At 44.3% G+C, this 15,906-nt stretch overlaps 1 protein-coding gene across 1 annotated transcript in view; it reads right to left on the reverse strand.

Annotated features, from left to right (window-relative positions):
- The window catches only part of Shc3 (SHC adaptor protein 3), a 123,432-nt gene that overhangs the window by 73,568 nt on the left and 33,958 nt on the right, over nucleotides 1-15,906 (reverse strand). Inside the window, exon 2 of the mRNA XM_051171204.1 lies at nucleotides 4,721-4,791. Within this exon, the coding sequence (XP_051027161.1) occupies nucleotides 4,721-4,791 (71 nt within the window). The remainder of the gene's footprint in view (nucleotides 1-4,720; nucleotides 4,792-15,906) is intronic.

Below are 15,906 nucleotides of genomic sequence, written 5' to 3' on the forward strand. Positions count from 1 at the left end.
AAGAACACCATTAAGGCCTCTGCTCCCTTTTCATATGGCCAGGCCTTAATTGCTCTTTGATCAAGTTCAAAGTCTGTACTTAGCAATGATATATCTCTTTCAGATCGACACCATGTGTTCACACTCCTACCTTCTAAGTCAAGTCCCTTGCATGAAAAGACTCCAATGTCCCATCTTGTCACCACAGCCGCCTGTGTACCTGTGGGTCCCGCCACTGCGTGTTTTGGGTGCTGCACCCACAAACAGCACTTCAAACACCCACAGATGTACATTATCTCTGCCCCCCCCCAAGGATCTCTGAGAACCCATCCAGTACCCTGAACAAGGACAGAGAGAAAAGGAAGAAAGACACTTTCCTCTCATGGTTAGTACCAGAGCAGAGAGTTTCAGAATCTTTCTGTTCTGAAACAGAGGGCGGAGCAGCCACAAAGCCCATGTGAGGTGTGCTGATGGCCACAGGCAAGGCCTCGGATCTCACAGGGGCCTGTGGGCCTATTTAAAGAAGAGATGCAAAGAACCTAAACTACATCAAATTGTCTCCCTCTCCCGAGTTTAGAAATGCAAGCTAGTGTTGGATCCTGAACAACATCTTATCAATCACCAGCAATTCAGGCAGCACTCCAGCGAGCCACACTTGGGCTAGGGCACAAGTCCACAGGACCCAGGAGGAAGCTATCTGGACAGTTAACAGATTCATCCCAGCACTGCAAAGAGTTGAATCATTTGTGACCAGAAACCCATGTGTAAGCTCTGTGATTATTCTTTTTTCTTTCTTTCTTTTTTTTTTTTTTTTTTTTTTTTTTTTTGGTTTTTCTGTGTAACCTTGGCTGTCCTAGACTCACTTTGTAGACCAAGCTGGCCTCGAACTCACAGCGATTCGCCTGCCTCTGCCTCCCAAGTGCTGGGATTAAAGATGTGCGCCACCATGCCCGGATTCTGTGATTATTCTTAAGGAGAGAGAGACTGTATCATAGCTATGACCAAATACCTAACTGGAAACAATTTTAGGAGGACAGGGTTTGTTTGGGTTTACAGTTTAAGAAGGAGTACCATCTACTGTGGTGAAAGTGGCACTGCGGCAGGAGTGTGCACTAGCTGGTCACATTGCGTCCACAGTAGAGAAGAGAGACATGAGTGATGACACTCAACCTGATTCCCTTTACATTCAGTCTGGGAGTAGAGCCAGCCACACTCAGGGTTACGTCTCCCCAGTTCAGTTAAACCTATCTGGAAACATTCTCATTGATTCTTGCAGAATGTGTTTTCATGGTGACTCTAAGTCATCGATTTGGGGGGATGAAAATGAACCATCACACCCTGGATATGTGTGAGGAATGAGGAGAGAGAAGAGGGGTCCTTGCATCTGGCACGTGACCGCTCCTCAATCTGTTGTCCTGTGCTGCTTCCGGCTTTGGGGCCTGACCAGATGTTCTTAGAATCTAGGGTGTGACTTCTGGTTGATAGCTGAAGCTGACCATCGGTATTAAGGACCTTTGTGACTTGCTGGAGGAGGGGCCACCTCTCTGAGGACTCTAGATTTTAGTTGTATAATCTAGATATTCACAGCTTTCTACTGTCCCCCAAAAACTTGGCCTTGGTGAGGGGGGGGGGGTGAGGGCAGCTTTTGGTGACAGAGTTTAACACAACAGTGACCAAGGTCATTTCTTGTCCCCTCACAGAGCTCAGCCAGCAGGGCTACTCCAAGCAGACTCAAAGCCATGCTATACACAGATACCATAGCCCCTTCCCCAGGAATCCTTACAAGAAGAGGGCAGGCCCCCTGGCCCAGCAAACACTGCAGTTCAGTTCCAGTAGTGCAGATGAGGAGATCACAACTGTGACATCAGCCTTGAGGCCAGGGCCAGTGTCCCACCTTTGTGGTCACAGTGGCCATGGAGGAAACCCAACAGTCTTGCACAGATAAAGGTCTATGATGGGCCTCTCTTTTAGAGGGGCTGCAGAGCAGGGGTGGACAGAAGTACGGCCATCGCCTTGCTAAGCTAACTTGGAAAACTTAGAACAATGAAGCTTCACTGTCCCCTACCACAGCGGGGTTTCTGTGTTACCTTTGACACTGCAAAGTACACTTCCCATCCACAAATGTGGGAGGTGGGGAACATAGGCCCTACTCCAAAACTGTGCCGGACAACATCCTTTTGGGGAGGGCGGAGGACTTGCGCTCTCTGAGCCTGCTGGGAAGGAGCCCCATGGGAAAGTTTCCTCTGTCGAACTTTCCACAAACTTCCACAAGCACTGAGGCTCTTAGCTCACACAAGGGTCCTGGAGGAAGCCATGCCTGCTACATCTTGATGTATCTCATACTGTGGATGCTCTCTTAAAGTCCTGTGTCCAACATGATGAATAAAATCTTGGCAAAAAGACCAACAGGAGCCCCTGTGACCAGACCTTGTCCTGCAAAATCTATAAACATTATTCTGGTCCCCTTCTTACTGTGTGTTCAAATCCAGACCAAGCTCAGTATTTCAGGTAAAACTTGACCTGGCAGAGCTGGGCCCTACAGCCAGGCCATCTCCTCAGTACAGTGGGCAGTGATTGGAGTGAACAAGTCACCATTCCTCCTAAACCAAGGTACCAGAAGTCTAAGATCCTTGACAGCCACTGAGCCACTAAGTCTAAAAGCACTTAAACTTACATTTTTTTAAGTTATGTTTTAGCTGGAAAACAGTTAAAAGTCATTTTTAGCTGAAAATCCATGCCAACTATTGTTGAGAAATAAATAAATACACTCATTTGTCAGGAACAGAATGAAACTAAACCTACTTTGACAAAGGCATGTGACACCACTGCCGGTTCCCCCTGAATAATATATGGGTAAAAAAAACTTGTTATATTTTAAAATATAGTAAACAGATACTTAGAGGTTATTTGATTACAAAATGGACTTAATTAAATATCGTGGCTGAAATTCCCTTGCCCTAACGAACTGAATGAAGCATTTTCCCATGGTGGCATGGGACTGGAGAAAGGCACGCGGCCTCCATACCCACCTGCTTTCTTCTACAGTATGAGTGCTTCTGGCCACTTGGATTCCACCCACCGGCCCCAAGAAGAAAGGGAAGAAAATCCTCACCCAAGGGAAAACCATAATTTACTTGTGCCCTCCACCCTGCTCCCCTCACTACCGCCCCAGAGGAGCAGGGTGGTGGTCCCTGCAGTCCTGAGCACAGTGAAGGGGTGAGTGACCAAGGAAACAGACTTTTTCTTTAGAAGCTCCCACTTCAGAACATAATTCCTTTGTCCCTTCACATACTGGGTGGGGATGGGGTGCTTTGGTTTAGATCCCTCATGTTGCCATGCTCCCTCCAATTGGCTTGAGTTGCTTTAGGGAGAAGAGAAACGTCAAGGCTTTGGGTGAGGAGAAAGGCATTACTACAAAACAAAGTGCAGAGGTGCGGACATGGCAGCTAATGACTACACAAGATGACTAAAACCTTCAGGTGTGGTCTCCTCACTCAAAGACGCACAATACAGGAAGTAATCAAAGTATCATCTTCTGAGGAAGTTGTTTGATCAATTCCATAACTGTCAATGCAATGGAGAACCCCGGCCACAGGAGTGCTGCTGTGACACAGCCTCTGTGATCCGCCTCGGCAACATGACCGGAATCGGAGTTTGTGTGTGTGTGTGTGTGTGTATGTGTGTGTGTGTGTGTGTGTGTGTGTGTGTGTGTGTGTGTGTTTTAAAGCTTGACTCTATTAGAAACTATATTTAGCTATAATATTTCATTGAAAATTGTTTCAGCCCTGGCTCATGAGAAGTTTAGAATGTAGGAAACACATATAAGATATTCTAAATTATGTCATTTGTAGGAAAAATCTATGGAACCAGAGATCACTGTGTTAAGTGAAATAAGCCAGACTAAGAGAAGTGTGTGTGTGTGTGTGTGTGTGTGTGTGTGTGTGTGTGTGTGTGATGAAAGTGGAAGGGGGGACTATGCCAGGGAAAGAAGCAAGTGGAACAAGAAAGGGCAAAGGGAAGAAAACAAAAATCACATTTTTCTCATTTGTAGAATAAGAATTTAAATATATGCAATATTTAAAGTAGAAAGCATATTTAGGCAGAGAAGGGGACAAGAGGAAAGGAAAAGAGGAACAAAAGAGAGTGACATGAGGTGAATGTAAATTAACATCCATGTTTGAAATACAGTATTTTTATACTAAAATATTAATGAAAATATGCCATAATGAAGCCCGATATTTTGTATACTACTTAAAATATTAATTGAAAATTAAGTATTTTAAAAAGTCAATCTCCTAAATGATCTTCTCTCATGGATATTTCCAGCTCTAATCCTGTGGGATTTTTTTCTCTTTGTGCACTTTAGAAGTTCACTATCAATATCTTGGTCTTTGTTTTTCAGAAAGAATGTAGTTTGATATTTTAATATTGACCTTGAATTAGTGGTTCCTACATTAGGGAAACAAACACAAACACACTTAATTATTTTTTAAACTTAATTATGACTATGTTTCCAGCTTAATTATACAAAGATCCCAGAAGAGTGGGTGCCCGTCATCTTGCTCCTTAAGAGAGACATAGCTCTTCACACATGGGCAGGTACATCTATATTTTAACACAGTCTGAGTCTTGACTCCATCACCAGGGGCAGGCTTTCTTCTAGAAATTGCTAGGATATGAACTTTTGAGATCTTTCCTTTCAGAGATAAAGTCACAGGAGTCCACTCTCAGGAAAGCTTACCTGGTAATCTGAGTTCTTGTACTGAAGTCAAGAGACCTCATTGAGCGCAGAACTTCAATGCAGCCCAAGTACTGTAAGAAGAAGAAAGAGATCATGAGCCCTGGAAACTGAGAGCAATGGAAAAGTCCTAATGATGGGGGAGGAGCAATATACATTTCTTACATCATATTGTACCTTTAAGTTCAATGGGAATGGGGCTGGTGAGGTGGCTTGGTCGTTAAGTGTGTCTGCTGCCAAGCGTCCTGCCCAGAGTCTAATCCCTGGGACCCACATGGTTGAAGGAAATACAGCTCCTACTACAAGCTTCCCTTTGGCTTCCAAATGCACACTGCTATGCTCTCCCTCACTCTCTCTGTCTCTCTGTCTTTTTCTATCTGTTGGTCTCTGCCTCTCGCTCTCTGTCTGTCTATCTATCTCTCTGTCTGTCTCTGTCTGTCTGTCTGTCTCTCTCTCTCTCTCCTTCTCCCTCTTCCTCTCTCTCTCTCTCATCCACACAGGGGAGGGGGGTGATAAATACTTTTTAATGTAAAAAAGATTTAAATTTTAGGTATAATTGTGTCTCTAGTAAAACCCTAAACCCTACACCTAAATTTTTATCTATTAGAAAACATCTCAAGTGTCCAGATTGACAGAACCCTTGACTTTTATAAAAAACCTGTTCATATTACCATTTCCTTTAAATGTATATTTTCCAAAGCTTTTATTGAAGTATGCCTTATACACTGTAAGATGTAGAAATCATAAATGTTTACATTAGTATTATTAAAACATATTTTCAATGGGATGCCTCCCTCAACTCCAACATCATGTTCCTGGGTCTGCAGAAAATTTCTAAAGTTTCTTACATTTTTAAAAAAGGAACATGGGCTAGGCATGGTGGCGCATGCCTTTAATCCCAGCACTTGGGAGGTAGAGGCAGGCAGATTGATGTGAATTTAAGGTCAGCCTGGTCTACAAAGTGAGTCTGGGACAGCCAAGGCTACACAGAGAAACCCTGTCTCAATAAATAAATAAATAAATAAATAAATAAGGAATATGGCTGCTATATAAGCAGCGCTTTCACTAACATTAACCTTCTATCTTAGTTAGGTTTCCACTACTGTGATAAAACACTCTGACTAAAAGCAGCTTGGGGAGGAAAGGCCTTACTTCGTCCGACAGTTCCACATCACAGTCCACCACTGAAGAAAGTCAGGGCAGGAACTCAAACACGGCAGGAACCTGGAGCCAAGAGTTTACTTAGAGGCCACAGAGAAGTGCTGCTTACTGGCTTGTTACTAGTGGCCTGCTCAGCTTTCTTATCTACCCTAGGACCACCTGTCCAGGGATGGCTCCACCCAGAATGGGCTGAGCCCTCATTCTTCAATCACTAATTAAGAAAATATCCTACAGATCTGCCTATAAGTCAATCTTCTGGAAGCATTTTCTCAACTTGGAGTTACATAGAATTAATCAGGACACCTTCACTTTTCAGTAAATATATTTGTGGGCTAATGAACAAACTATAGGGCACTTCAGTTATCAGAAAACCTTCTTAACTGTTAATCAGAAGCTGGTGTGTAACTTTGATCAGCCTCTCCTGTGAGCATGTGCAGGTGGACAGACATTGTGACTACGGTCATGAGCAGGATGCAGTGCCAGCACTGCAAGCCTTGGGATTGGTAGAAGACACAGATGCCTTTAGCTTTAGACTGAATGAGCCTCACAGTGTGGCACAGAAAGGAATTTGTTTGCATTATGCAAAAAACCCAAACTTGGGCCTGGCTTTGCCATCTATTGTTATATAACTTTATGTAACACTTGACCCACTTCTCAACATTGGAAGTCTCTGCACCTACAGATGTGACTGTTCCTCTCTCCACTGCTCCAACATCAATGCCAAGGTTATAGAATGTCACCAGCTGGACCATCTGAATCATGTGAGTTCTAAGGCCAACGCCAGAATTGTATTCTGTTAGACCACCAGTGCAGATGTGTCATTTGGTCTCTATGGAAACCCTGACTCTCAGGGTTGGGGAGATGGCTCAGTCATTAAAGGGATTGCCTTCTAAGTACAAGAACCTGAGTTTGGTTCCCCCAGTCCCATGTAAAATAAGCCACACATGGCAGCTCATACATTTATTCCCAGTTCTGGGAAGGTAGAGACACAAGGATCCCTGGGCCTTGCTGGCCAGATAGCATAGCTGAGTTTGTGAGCTTTGGGTTCAATGAGAGACCCTCTCTCAAAAAACTGATGTAGAGAATGACACCCCAAATCAACCTACACACACACACACACACACATCTGCAGACACAGGCAAACACACAGGAATTAGTATACACAATGTACACACACATCTGTGCACACACTTACACACACACTCAGAATTCTCCTCCATGAGTAAAAAGCATCCTGACTCCTTAGATTGTTAATACAGTTGACTTCCCTAAAACCTATTAGCATTGTCATTTTATTCAGATGTATGTTTTCAAAGCACTGCAGAATTATAAAACTAAAGAATCTAATGTCGTTCCTGTGACTAGCAGGCCAAATGTTACACACTTATGGGATAACCACCCTTATCAAAGTCACCACAGGTACCACAGCACATCGCAGAGCTATGTGAACCTCGTGCCCAATGTCAAGCAGTTACACGAACACAGTTCCCTACCCAGAGCTATGATGGGTACCAAGCTCACTGGTGCCCTGAGGCTGTGGGAACACCACCACTGCCATTATGTGACATTAATACCAACATAGGTATTACAGTCCAACATAGCATAACTGTGAGAATGTCACAGAAAACAACGCAGCAGAAATAGAAGAACTGTCACAGCTAGTCCAGTCCGGAGACTTAGACAGGAGGATCACAGCTCAAAGCCTGCCCGGGCAACACAGTGAGTGCAAGGCCAGCCTGTGTAGCTTAATGCAAGCCTGTCTCAAAAGAATAAATAAAAGGGGGCCTGGAGTTGTGCCTCATGTAGAGAACACTTACCTAGCATATATAAGGACCTAGGTTCAAGCTCCAATACCATAAAATTAATTAATAATTAATTAATGACATGTTTGGTGTTAGAGACAGACTGTGGTGTTGAGATTTTCTCAAAGGAAATACAAAGAAACCTTCATTCACTAATATGTGGTACTAATAGTTCATCTTAGGAGAAAGAGATTAAGAGAGAAACACTCTAAATGTTTGTGGACAACATCATGTAGAGTGTCAAAAGATGAACACATTCCGGCTAAGGGCTGGGGCTTGGTAAAGATGAGCACATTTATCACTGCTGTTCAGCACGGAGATGGAAATCCCAGCCAGGACAATCAGCAAGTCAAAGAAGTAAAACACATTAGAGTGAAAAGGAAAAAAAAAAAAATCAAACTGTCACTGTCTGCATGTGTGTGCGCGCGCACACGCGCACACACACACACACACAGTCACACACACCTAGTAGAATAATAAAGAATAGTTAGAGTGATAACAAATTTAGCAAAACAGCAGGATACAAAATCAGTGCAATAAAATCAATATTTTTCTACACACAGATAACAAGTTACCTGAAAAAGAAATCAATGAAAGCAAAGACATAACAATTACCAAAAATAAAATTCAAGAAATATTAATTAAAGAGATGAAAGTTCAGGCAAGCATGGTGGCTCACACCTTTAATCCCAGCACTTGGGAGGCAGACACAGGTGGATCTCTATGAGTTTAAGGACAGCCTGGTCTACAAAATGAGTCCAGGACAGCCAAGGCTACACAGAGAAACCCTGTGTCAAGAGAGAGGGCTGTGGGGGAGTTCTCTGCATTGAAAAGAATAACATGTTTATGAAAGAAATGGAAGAAGACATGTAAAAATTGAAAGTCATCCCTTGTTTGTAGATGGGAAAGAGAAACATGTTAGAGGTTGATAAATGTAAATTATAATAAAGTGATTTAGTAAAACTTTGGACACTATGCTAAGACTCAGTAGGACAGAATAGACAGTGGAATAATTTCTCCAAGATTGTCAACTACAAATGGACTGGTCCTTCTAAAAGTGACTTTTACTGTATAATTCTCATAATTATTTTTATTGTGTATACTTTACCTTTTTTCAATAGAAAGGGGGATTTGTAGTGGATGTAAACATATTTTTGTTTTGATCCGAAGTGTGGGATGGGAACAGACTTGGGAGAGAACAGGTGATATTTATCCACTTAGAAATCAAACCACCCGGGGGCAGGGGGCCGCTTGGTTTTTGCCAGTTGAAAAACATCCTGGTACAGACTCTGAGAGGAGATATATGTATGAGCCCAAAGCAGGTCAAGGGGGCTTTTTGAGTCTTGATATTGTTTGGCTGTTCATCGCTCCACTCCGAGATGCTCCAAGAGAGAACCACTCCAGCGAAGGCTTCAAGGCTTTGGGCTCCAGCTGAGGCTCCAGTTTCCAGCTGCTGTTCCAGGTTCCAGCAGCAACTTTGGTGGAATTGCTGGTCTGCTGAAATCCTGCGGACTATGCCAGGGGAATCGCTCCCAGGAATTGAATCCAACATAGTCTACTTCCTCTGTTGCCGTAAACCTCCTTTCTCTCCTATCTAGTGTAGTTGAGCTGGGAGGGAGGTATAAGCTTTTTTAAAACCCCAAATAAAGTAGGTTTGGAAAAATTGGAGCTTACAAGATAGCCTACAGGATGGAAGAAAACATTCATAGACCATACATCAGGTGAGGGTTGATAATCTACAATACATATGAACTCAAACAACTTAGTAAACAATAAGTAAATACATAATCTGATTTTTAAATGGGCAATGTACCTAAATAAACATTTTCAAGAGAAAGCATAGTCATAGTCAACTTGTGTATAAGAAAATGTTCAATCACATGATATTCTCCACCGTTGAGTGGAGAGTGAGATCTGACTCTCACCCGAACTCTGGTGTCCCTTTTCTGACCGTGTCCCCCGGATGGGGAGACCTGGCAGCACTCAGAGGAAGGATAGCTAGTTACCAAGAAGAGACTTGATATTCTGAGAGCATATATAGGGGGAGGAGGTCTCCCTCAGTCACAGACATAGGGGAGGGGAGAAGGGGAGAAATGGGAGGGAGGGAAGAATGAGAGGAAACAGGGGAAGGGCTAACAATCGAGATGTAATATGAATAAATTAAAAAATTAAAAAAAAAGAAAATGTTCAATCATCAGAGAGATGCAAATCAAAACCCTAAAGAGATATCACTTTACCCCTAGTCTAAATGACTTGTAAAAACTGGCTAGTTTTAGGTCAACTGACATAAGCAAGAGTCATTTTGGAAAAAGGAGTTGGTCAGGGGGTACTAAGGCATATTTAGAAGAGATAAGTCTTGGTGCTGCTTTGAGCAGTCAGTGAATTTAGCGTTTTAAGAGGTTGCCAACATGGTGGTGCATTCCTATAATCCCAGCACTTGGGAGGTGGAGGAGGGAGGATGTTCAAAGCCATCTCTGGCTACATAGTGAGCAGAAGGCAGCCTGGACTGATTGACATCTTGTGGATCAGTTGGCAGAGTGCTTACCCAGCATGCACAAAGCCCTGGTTCCATCCCCAGCACTGCATGTGCCAAGTGTGATGGTGGGTGCAATCTCGAAACCCCAGCACTCAGGAGGTGGAGACAGGGGGGCCAGAAGCCCCAGGCTATCCTTGGCTATATAAGAGTTCAAGACAGGATACATGAGACACTGTCAAAAAAAAAAAACATAAATGCCCAAACCAAAGAATTTAGAAGAATTCTGAACACTTCTACCACTGAGAAATGATAAATGTTTGAAGCAATGAAGACACTTATCTTGACTGGAACATCGTGTGCCTCTCACAGCACCCCTCCATCACCGCCAACATGTACAGTTTCTATGGATCAAATTATAATTTTCTTCTGAAAAGGTATTAAATGAGTGGGAGGAAAAAGCTAAGTTACTTACAAAGGGATAAAAGCTGGCAGAGCGTTGACATTCTTCCAACACCAAACACAAGAAGATAACACACCGAGGGTCTGAAGAAGTAACCAACTAGAATCTGATCTCCACCCAGACTACCACTCAAGTGGGAGGGGAAAAGAAAGACTCCAAGTTAACCACCCACAGATGCTCAAAAGGAAGAATCTAGAAACTTAATGAGCACAATGAAGAGGAACACGTGGGCCGCCACGAGATGATGAGAAAAGGAATGAACAGAAATGCAGGTAGAGTGTGTGCCTTGATAATTATGTGCAGCTTTCAATATGAGTTTTGACCATCATCAACATGGATGACGAGGAGCAGACAAAGCATAATAGGGTGCTGTGCTTTATAGAGGCTGGTCCAGAAGTGCTCCTTCCCAGGTTGTGGTGGAAAAACAAGGCTAGGGACAGGAAGATAACTCAGCAATGTACTGCTCATGAAAGCACAAGATGCTGAGTCCCATCCCCGAAACCCACATGTAAAGCAGGGCGTGGAGATATACACATATAATCCCAGGGAAGCTGAGACAGGAGGATTGGGGTTTTGAACCTAGCCTATACTACATAGTGAATTCAAGGCCAGCCTGAGCTAAAGAGAGAGACACCAGCTCAGTCTCTACACCCAAGAAAAGACTTAAAACATTGAAGCAGTCGTGTACTTGTAGCTATTGATGATATTGGTTTGATAATTACATGTAAAAGTTTTTGCATCACTGTTATCAATTATAAGCATATTTCTGCATTGGCAAGGAAGGCATGGAGAGAAAATGAATAGGTCTCATCTTGTCTTCTCATTAGGATTTTCCACCCCAGCCTCCTGGAGTTCACTAGCCCTGCCAAAAAAGCTGTCCCAGAGAACAGTGAAGCAGAGGAACTGTATTAGCTACTTGACTCATCGCTCCCAGAAAACATCCTCACAGAAGCAACTTAAGGAAGAAGGGCTCAGAGATCCAGGATACAGCCATTCATGGTGGAGAAGATGGGGCACAGGTGGCTGGTAACACTGTATCCATGGTCAGGAAGCAGAGGCAGATAATAGGAGCGCTCAGCTCTCTTCTCAGAGTCATCCAATGTAGGCTGCACTTCTGCTCACCTTTCCTGCCTCCTAAGCAAGATAATCCAGATAATCCCTCAAAGGCATGGCCAGAGGTTTATCTCCTGGGTGGTGTGTGTAAACCCAAGGCTTGTCTCCTGGGTGACTACAGACCCAAGGCTTGTCTCCTGGGTGACTACAGATCCAAGGCTTGTCTCCTGGGTGGTGTAGACCCAAGTGACACTATTAGCCTCACATGTGATAAAGCACCCTGACAAAGGCAGCTTAAGGAACATGGGTTTGCTCTGGCTCCTGCTGAGACACTTCCTTCATTGAGGCCCTGCCTCCTAAAGGTTCCACTACTTCAGCAAACAGCACCACAGGGTAGAGACCAGTATCCAAGCACATGAACCTATAGGAGGATATTCGCCTTCGAGCTGCAAGTCAGGATTTCAGAGATGCTGCTGCGAACTGTCAGCATTAAATTAAAGATTGTTGCTTTCCAAGTTTAAGCCAGTGCCAACACCCTCAGCAAGACTTAGGAGCATGGGGTGTGTGTGTGTGTGTGTGTGTGTGTGTGTGTGTGCGCGCGTGTGTGTGTGTGTGTGTGACTGTCTGTCTGTCTGTGTCTGTGTGTCTGTGTCTGTGTCTGTGTGAGTGCCCGTGTCCATACGATGACAGCCACAGGACAAGCTTCAGTGTGTTCTTCAGAACACTGTCTCACCTTGGTTTTCCTGAGACAAGGTCTCCCACTGACCTGGAGTTCACAAAGCAGACTAATCTGAGTCAGCAAGTTTCAGGGATTTCCCTCCTGCCCTTCACCATACCTTACTTTTTTATGTAGATTCTGGGACTGGAAGTCAGGTCCTCAGGCTTATAAAGCAAGTGTTTTACTGACCAAGCCACCTTCCCAGTTCACATGAGGATTTTTTTTTTTTAAACAACTACAAGACCCAAGCCTCCTGCAAGGCCTCCAAAGCCCAGAAGAGTCAAGCGTCTACTCGTGTCTCGCCCTTTATCTACATGGAGACTGATCTGAAGTGCCACGTTTTCTTTTCTTTGGCATGTCCTGGCTACTAAAGTTTAAACCGTCCATGTGGTTGTTTTCAGCCTTAGTTTCTTAGGATGTTTGGCACGTGAATCTGCTTTGAGTTTGAGTTTAGTTAAATGAGAACTGGAGAGATGATGGCTCAACAGTTAGGAGCATGTACTGCTCTTGCAGAGGACCTGAGTTCAAATCTCAGTTTGTTCAGAAGCTCACAACTACCTGTAACTCCAGCTCCAGAAGATCCCAATGTCCTCTTCTGACCTAAAACCATCTTCACTCATATCGACAAACCCACTCTCATGCAGACAGACAGACAGATAGACAGACACACACACATGCATGCACACATACACATAATTTAAAATAATTTTTTTTAATTAAATGAGGGGCTGGTGAGAGAGCTCTGTGGTTAGGCACACACACACACTGCCCTTGCAGAAGACCTGAGTTCAGTTGCCAGCACCCATGTCAGGTGGCTCACAACTGGTAACTCCAGCTACAGGGACCAGTATCTGGCCCCACTTCTGGCTTTACAGGCACCGCACCCCTTCCACAAACCCACACACAGCTATAACCCCAATCCAGTTGCTGAGAGCTTTTGCTGAGAAATAGATGGAATATGGGAAAACAGCACCACTATTAAAAATAACAACTCAAGGGCACTGGATGAAATTGGCTTTCTGAATAAGAACTGTTAAAAGCAAGAGCACAAAGAAGTGGAGACAGCTCCTGCGACAGAAAGCAGGCTGAGAGAATATGCCGAGCTAGCCCGCTAAAGCAAAGAAGTAATAAGGAGGGTGCAGAGGCAAAATAAAGTAAGAGCCATCAGGAAAGAGCTGTGATTTGCAGAGACCCTAAAAGAAAACTTCAATTCACCGGGAGCAAGAGAGAAATAAAGGAGAAATACCGCTCAGAAGAGCGTGCTAGCAGCCAAGAATGCAAGACACTCGGCCTGTGAGAGTCCTGCTGTAGACCTGGAGCAGCAGCTCCGAGTCCCAGCAGGCTGCACAAGCAAGGAAAAGGCAAGAAGCCAATCCAGTGCTGGGAAAAATGACTCACTGTGGCACCGTCTGCAGACTCTTGCCTGGCCAAGCGGCCGTGTGCTGACACAGAGGTCAGCTGTCTCTGTAGGCAGCCTAATGGCAAGGGTTACCACAGCAAGTCTGTCCTGCCACCCCAGACCCTAAAGGATGTGAATTATAGGAGTTCTTGTGAGACCTGAGAATTAGGGACAAAGGACCAGGACAAAGGACAAGAGATAGGTTTTTGTGTTCATGAGTTAGAGGAGAGCCGGAAGTTCAGAGGTACATTGATGTCCAAAATTGGTGTCTGAAGGTTAAACCTGACTCTACTCTTCCTGTTGCTGGGAACCTCCAGGGGCCCAAGGTATGGAGCTCTCTTCTGCATTAGTGCGAGGACCCGATCTGCAAACCACAACACATCACTCAAGTTATAATTATGTTCCTCCCTCCTCAGAGAGTGGGGTAGCTCTGCATGCTCAGGCCACTGGGGCATGTCCAGCTCCGGCAACATCCTACACTCTCCCTGGGGTGGTATCAGTCTCTTGTTCATTGTGAAAATGGAACACCTGAGGCAGGCTAACCTGAGAGAGAGAGGGAGAAAGAGACAGAGACAGAGACAGAGAGACAGAGAGAGACAGAGACGGAGAGAGGGAATCAGAGATGGGGAAATAAAGGTAGATCAAGGGAGGGAGAGAGTGGGACAGACAGGAAGATGAGAGAACCCAGCTGCATGGTACAGCTTCTGCTGATGGTCCTACCTTCCTAGCTCAGCTCACCACACATGGCGATGCTGGGAGAGCTGGTAGAAAATAGCTCAGTTTTCAGAATAGGAAGCTAGAGAGCCTGGAATCCTTCAGCCCTTCTTAAAAGCACACCCTTGGCTGGAGAGATGGCTCAGAGGTTAAGAGCACTGTCTGTTCTTCCAAAGGTCCTGAGTTCAAATCCCAGCAACTACATGGTGGCTCACAACCACCTAAAGTGAGATTTGGTATCTTCTTCTGGCCTGCAGCATACATGTGGGCATAATACTGTTCAAATAATAAATTTTAAAATCTTTGTGTATATATATATATATGTATATATATGTGTATATATATATATGTATGTATATATATATATATATATAAAAGCATACCCCCTAAGGACATCTCACCATGGCCCATTTCTTTTTTCTTTTTCTTCTTATATGTGTGTGAGTGTGGTATGCATGCATATGTATAGATGTATGTTCTCATGTGTATGAGGACATGTGTAGGGCGCACATGCAAGCATACCCACAGAAGTGTGGAGCCTGAAACTGACCTCAGGAATCGTTTTCTGTTTCACTCCACCTTATCCTTTTGAGGCAGAGAGAGTCTGGAAATCAAACCCAGAGCTTGTCTATCCAGATTCTCTTACTAGCCAGCCTGGCTGGGGGAAAGGGGTGGAGGCAGAGGGGAATCACCTGGATCTACCTTCTGTGCCTGGAATTACAGGTGAGCTGCCATGTTTACCCAGCATTTATACAGGTTCTGGGGATCTAAACCCAGGCCTTGCTAATATGGCAAGTGCTCTAACCACCCGTAGGTTCCTCTAACCACCTGTAGGTTCCTCGAGCCACCTACCCACATTACCACACTAGAAAAAAGAATCTCCCAGTGCACAGACTTATAAGAGACAAGTGTAAATCAATACTACTGAAAGCTCTCAGAGGTGTCAGTATGGCCTCTTGAGCCCTTCAGCCTTTGACCTTCAAGACCCTGACCACACGCTCTCAGGATTCAGTTCTAGCACCAAAACCTCTTATTTAGAGAAAGATAAGTCATACGTCAAGATTCTATAAACCTGAAAGCTGTGTAACAAGACAGAGTTAAAATTGTGTGTGTGGACATGCTCAGGAAAGGTCCTCCAGGACAGGCACCTAGCTGGAGCTGCACTCACCATTGAGAAGGGCTCCTCAAGCACAGGATGAAGGGAGACTAGCTTCTTAGTGCGCTCTCTCTCTCTCTCTCTCTCTCTCTCTCTCTCTCTCTCTCTCTCTCTCTCTCTCTCCTATTACCATTAAATTTTTACAGACAGAGTGTGTGTATGCATCACACACACAGTCACAAATAATGGCATAAAGAGTAAATAAAATCAACTGCTGCCCAGCACTATAGCTCTCAAACTTGAACATGCC

The sequence above is a fragment of the Acomys russatus genome, chromosome 3, assembly GCF_903995435.1.
Source record: "Acomys russatus chromosome 3, mAcoRus1.1, whole genome shotgun sequence".
Classification (NCBI taxonomy): domain Eukaryota; kingdom Metazoa; phylum Chordata; class Mammalia; order Rodentia; family Muridae; genus Acomys; species Acomys russatus.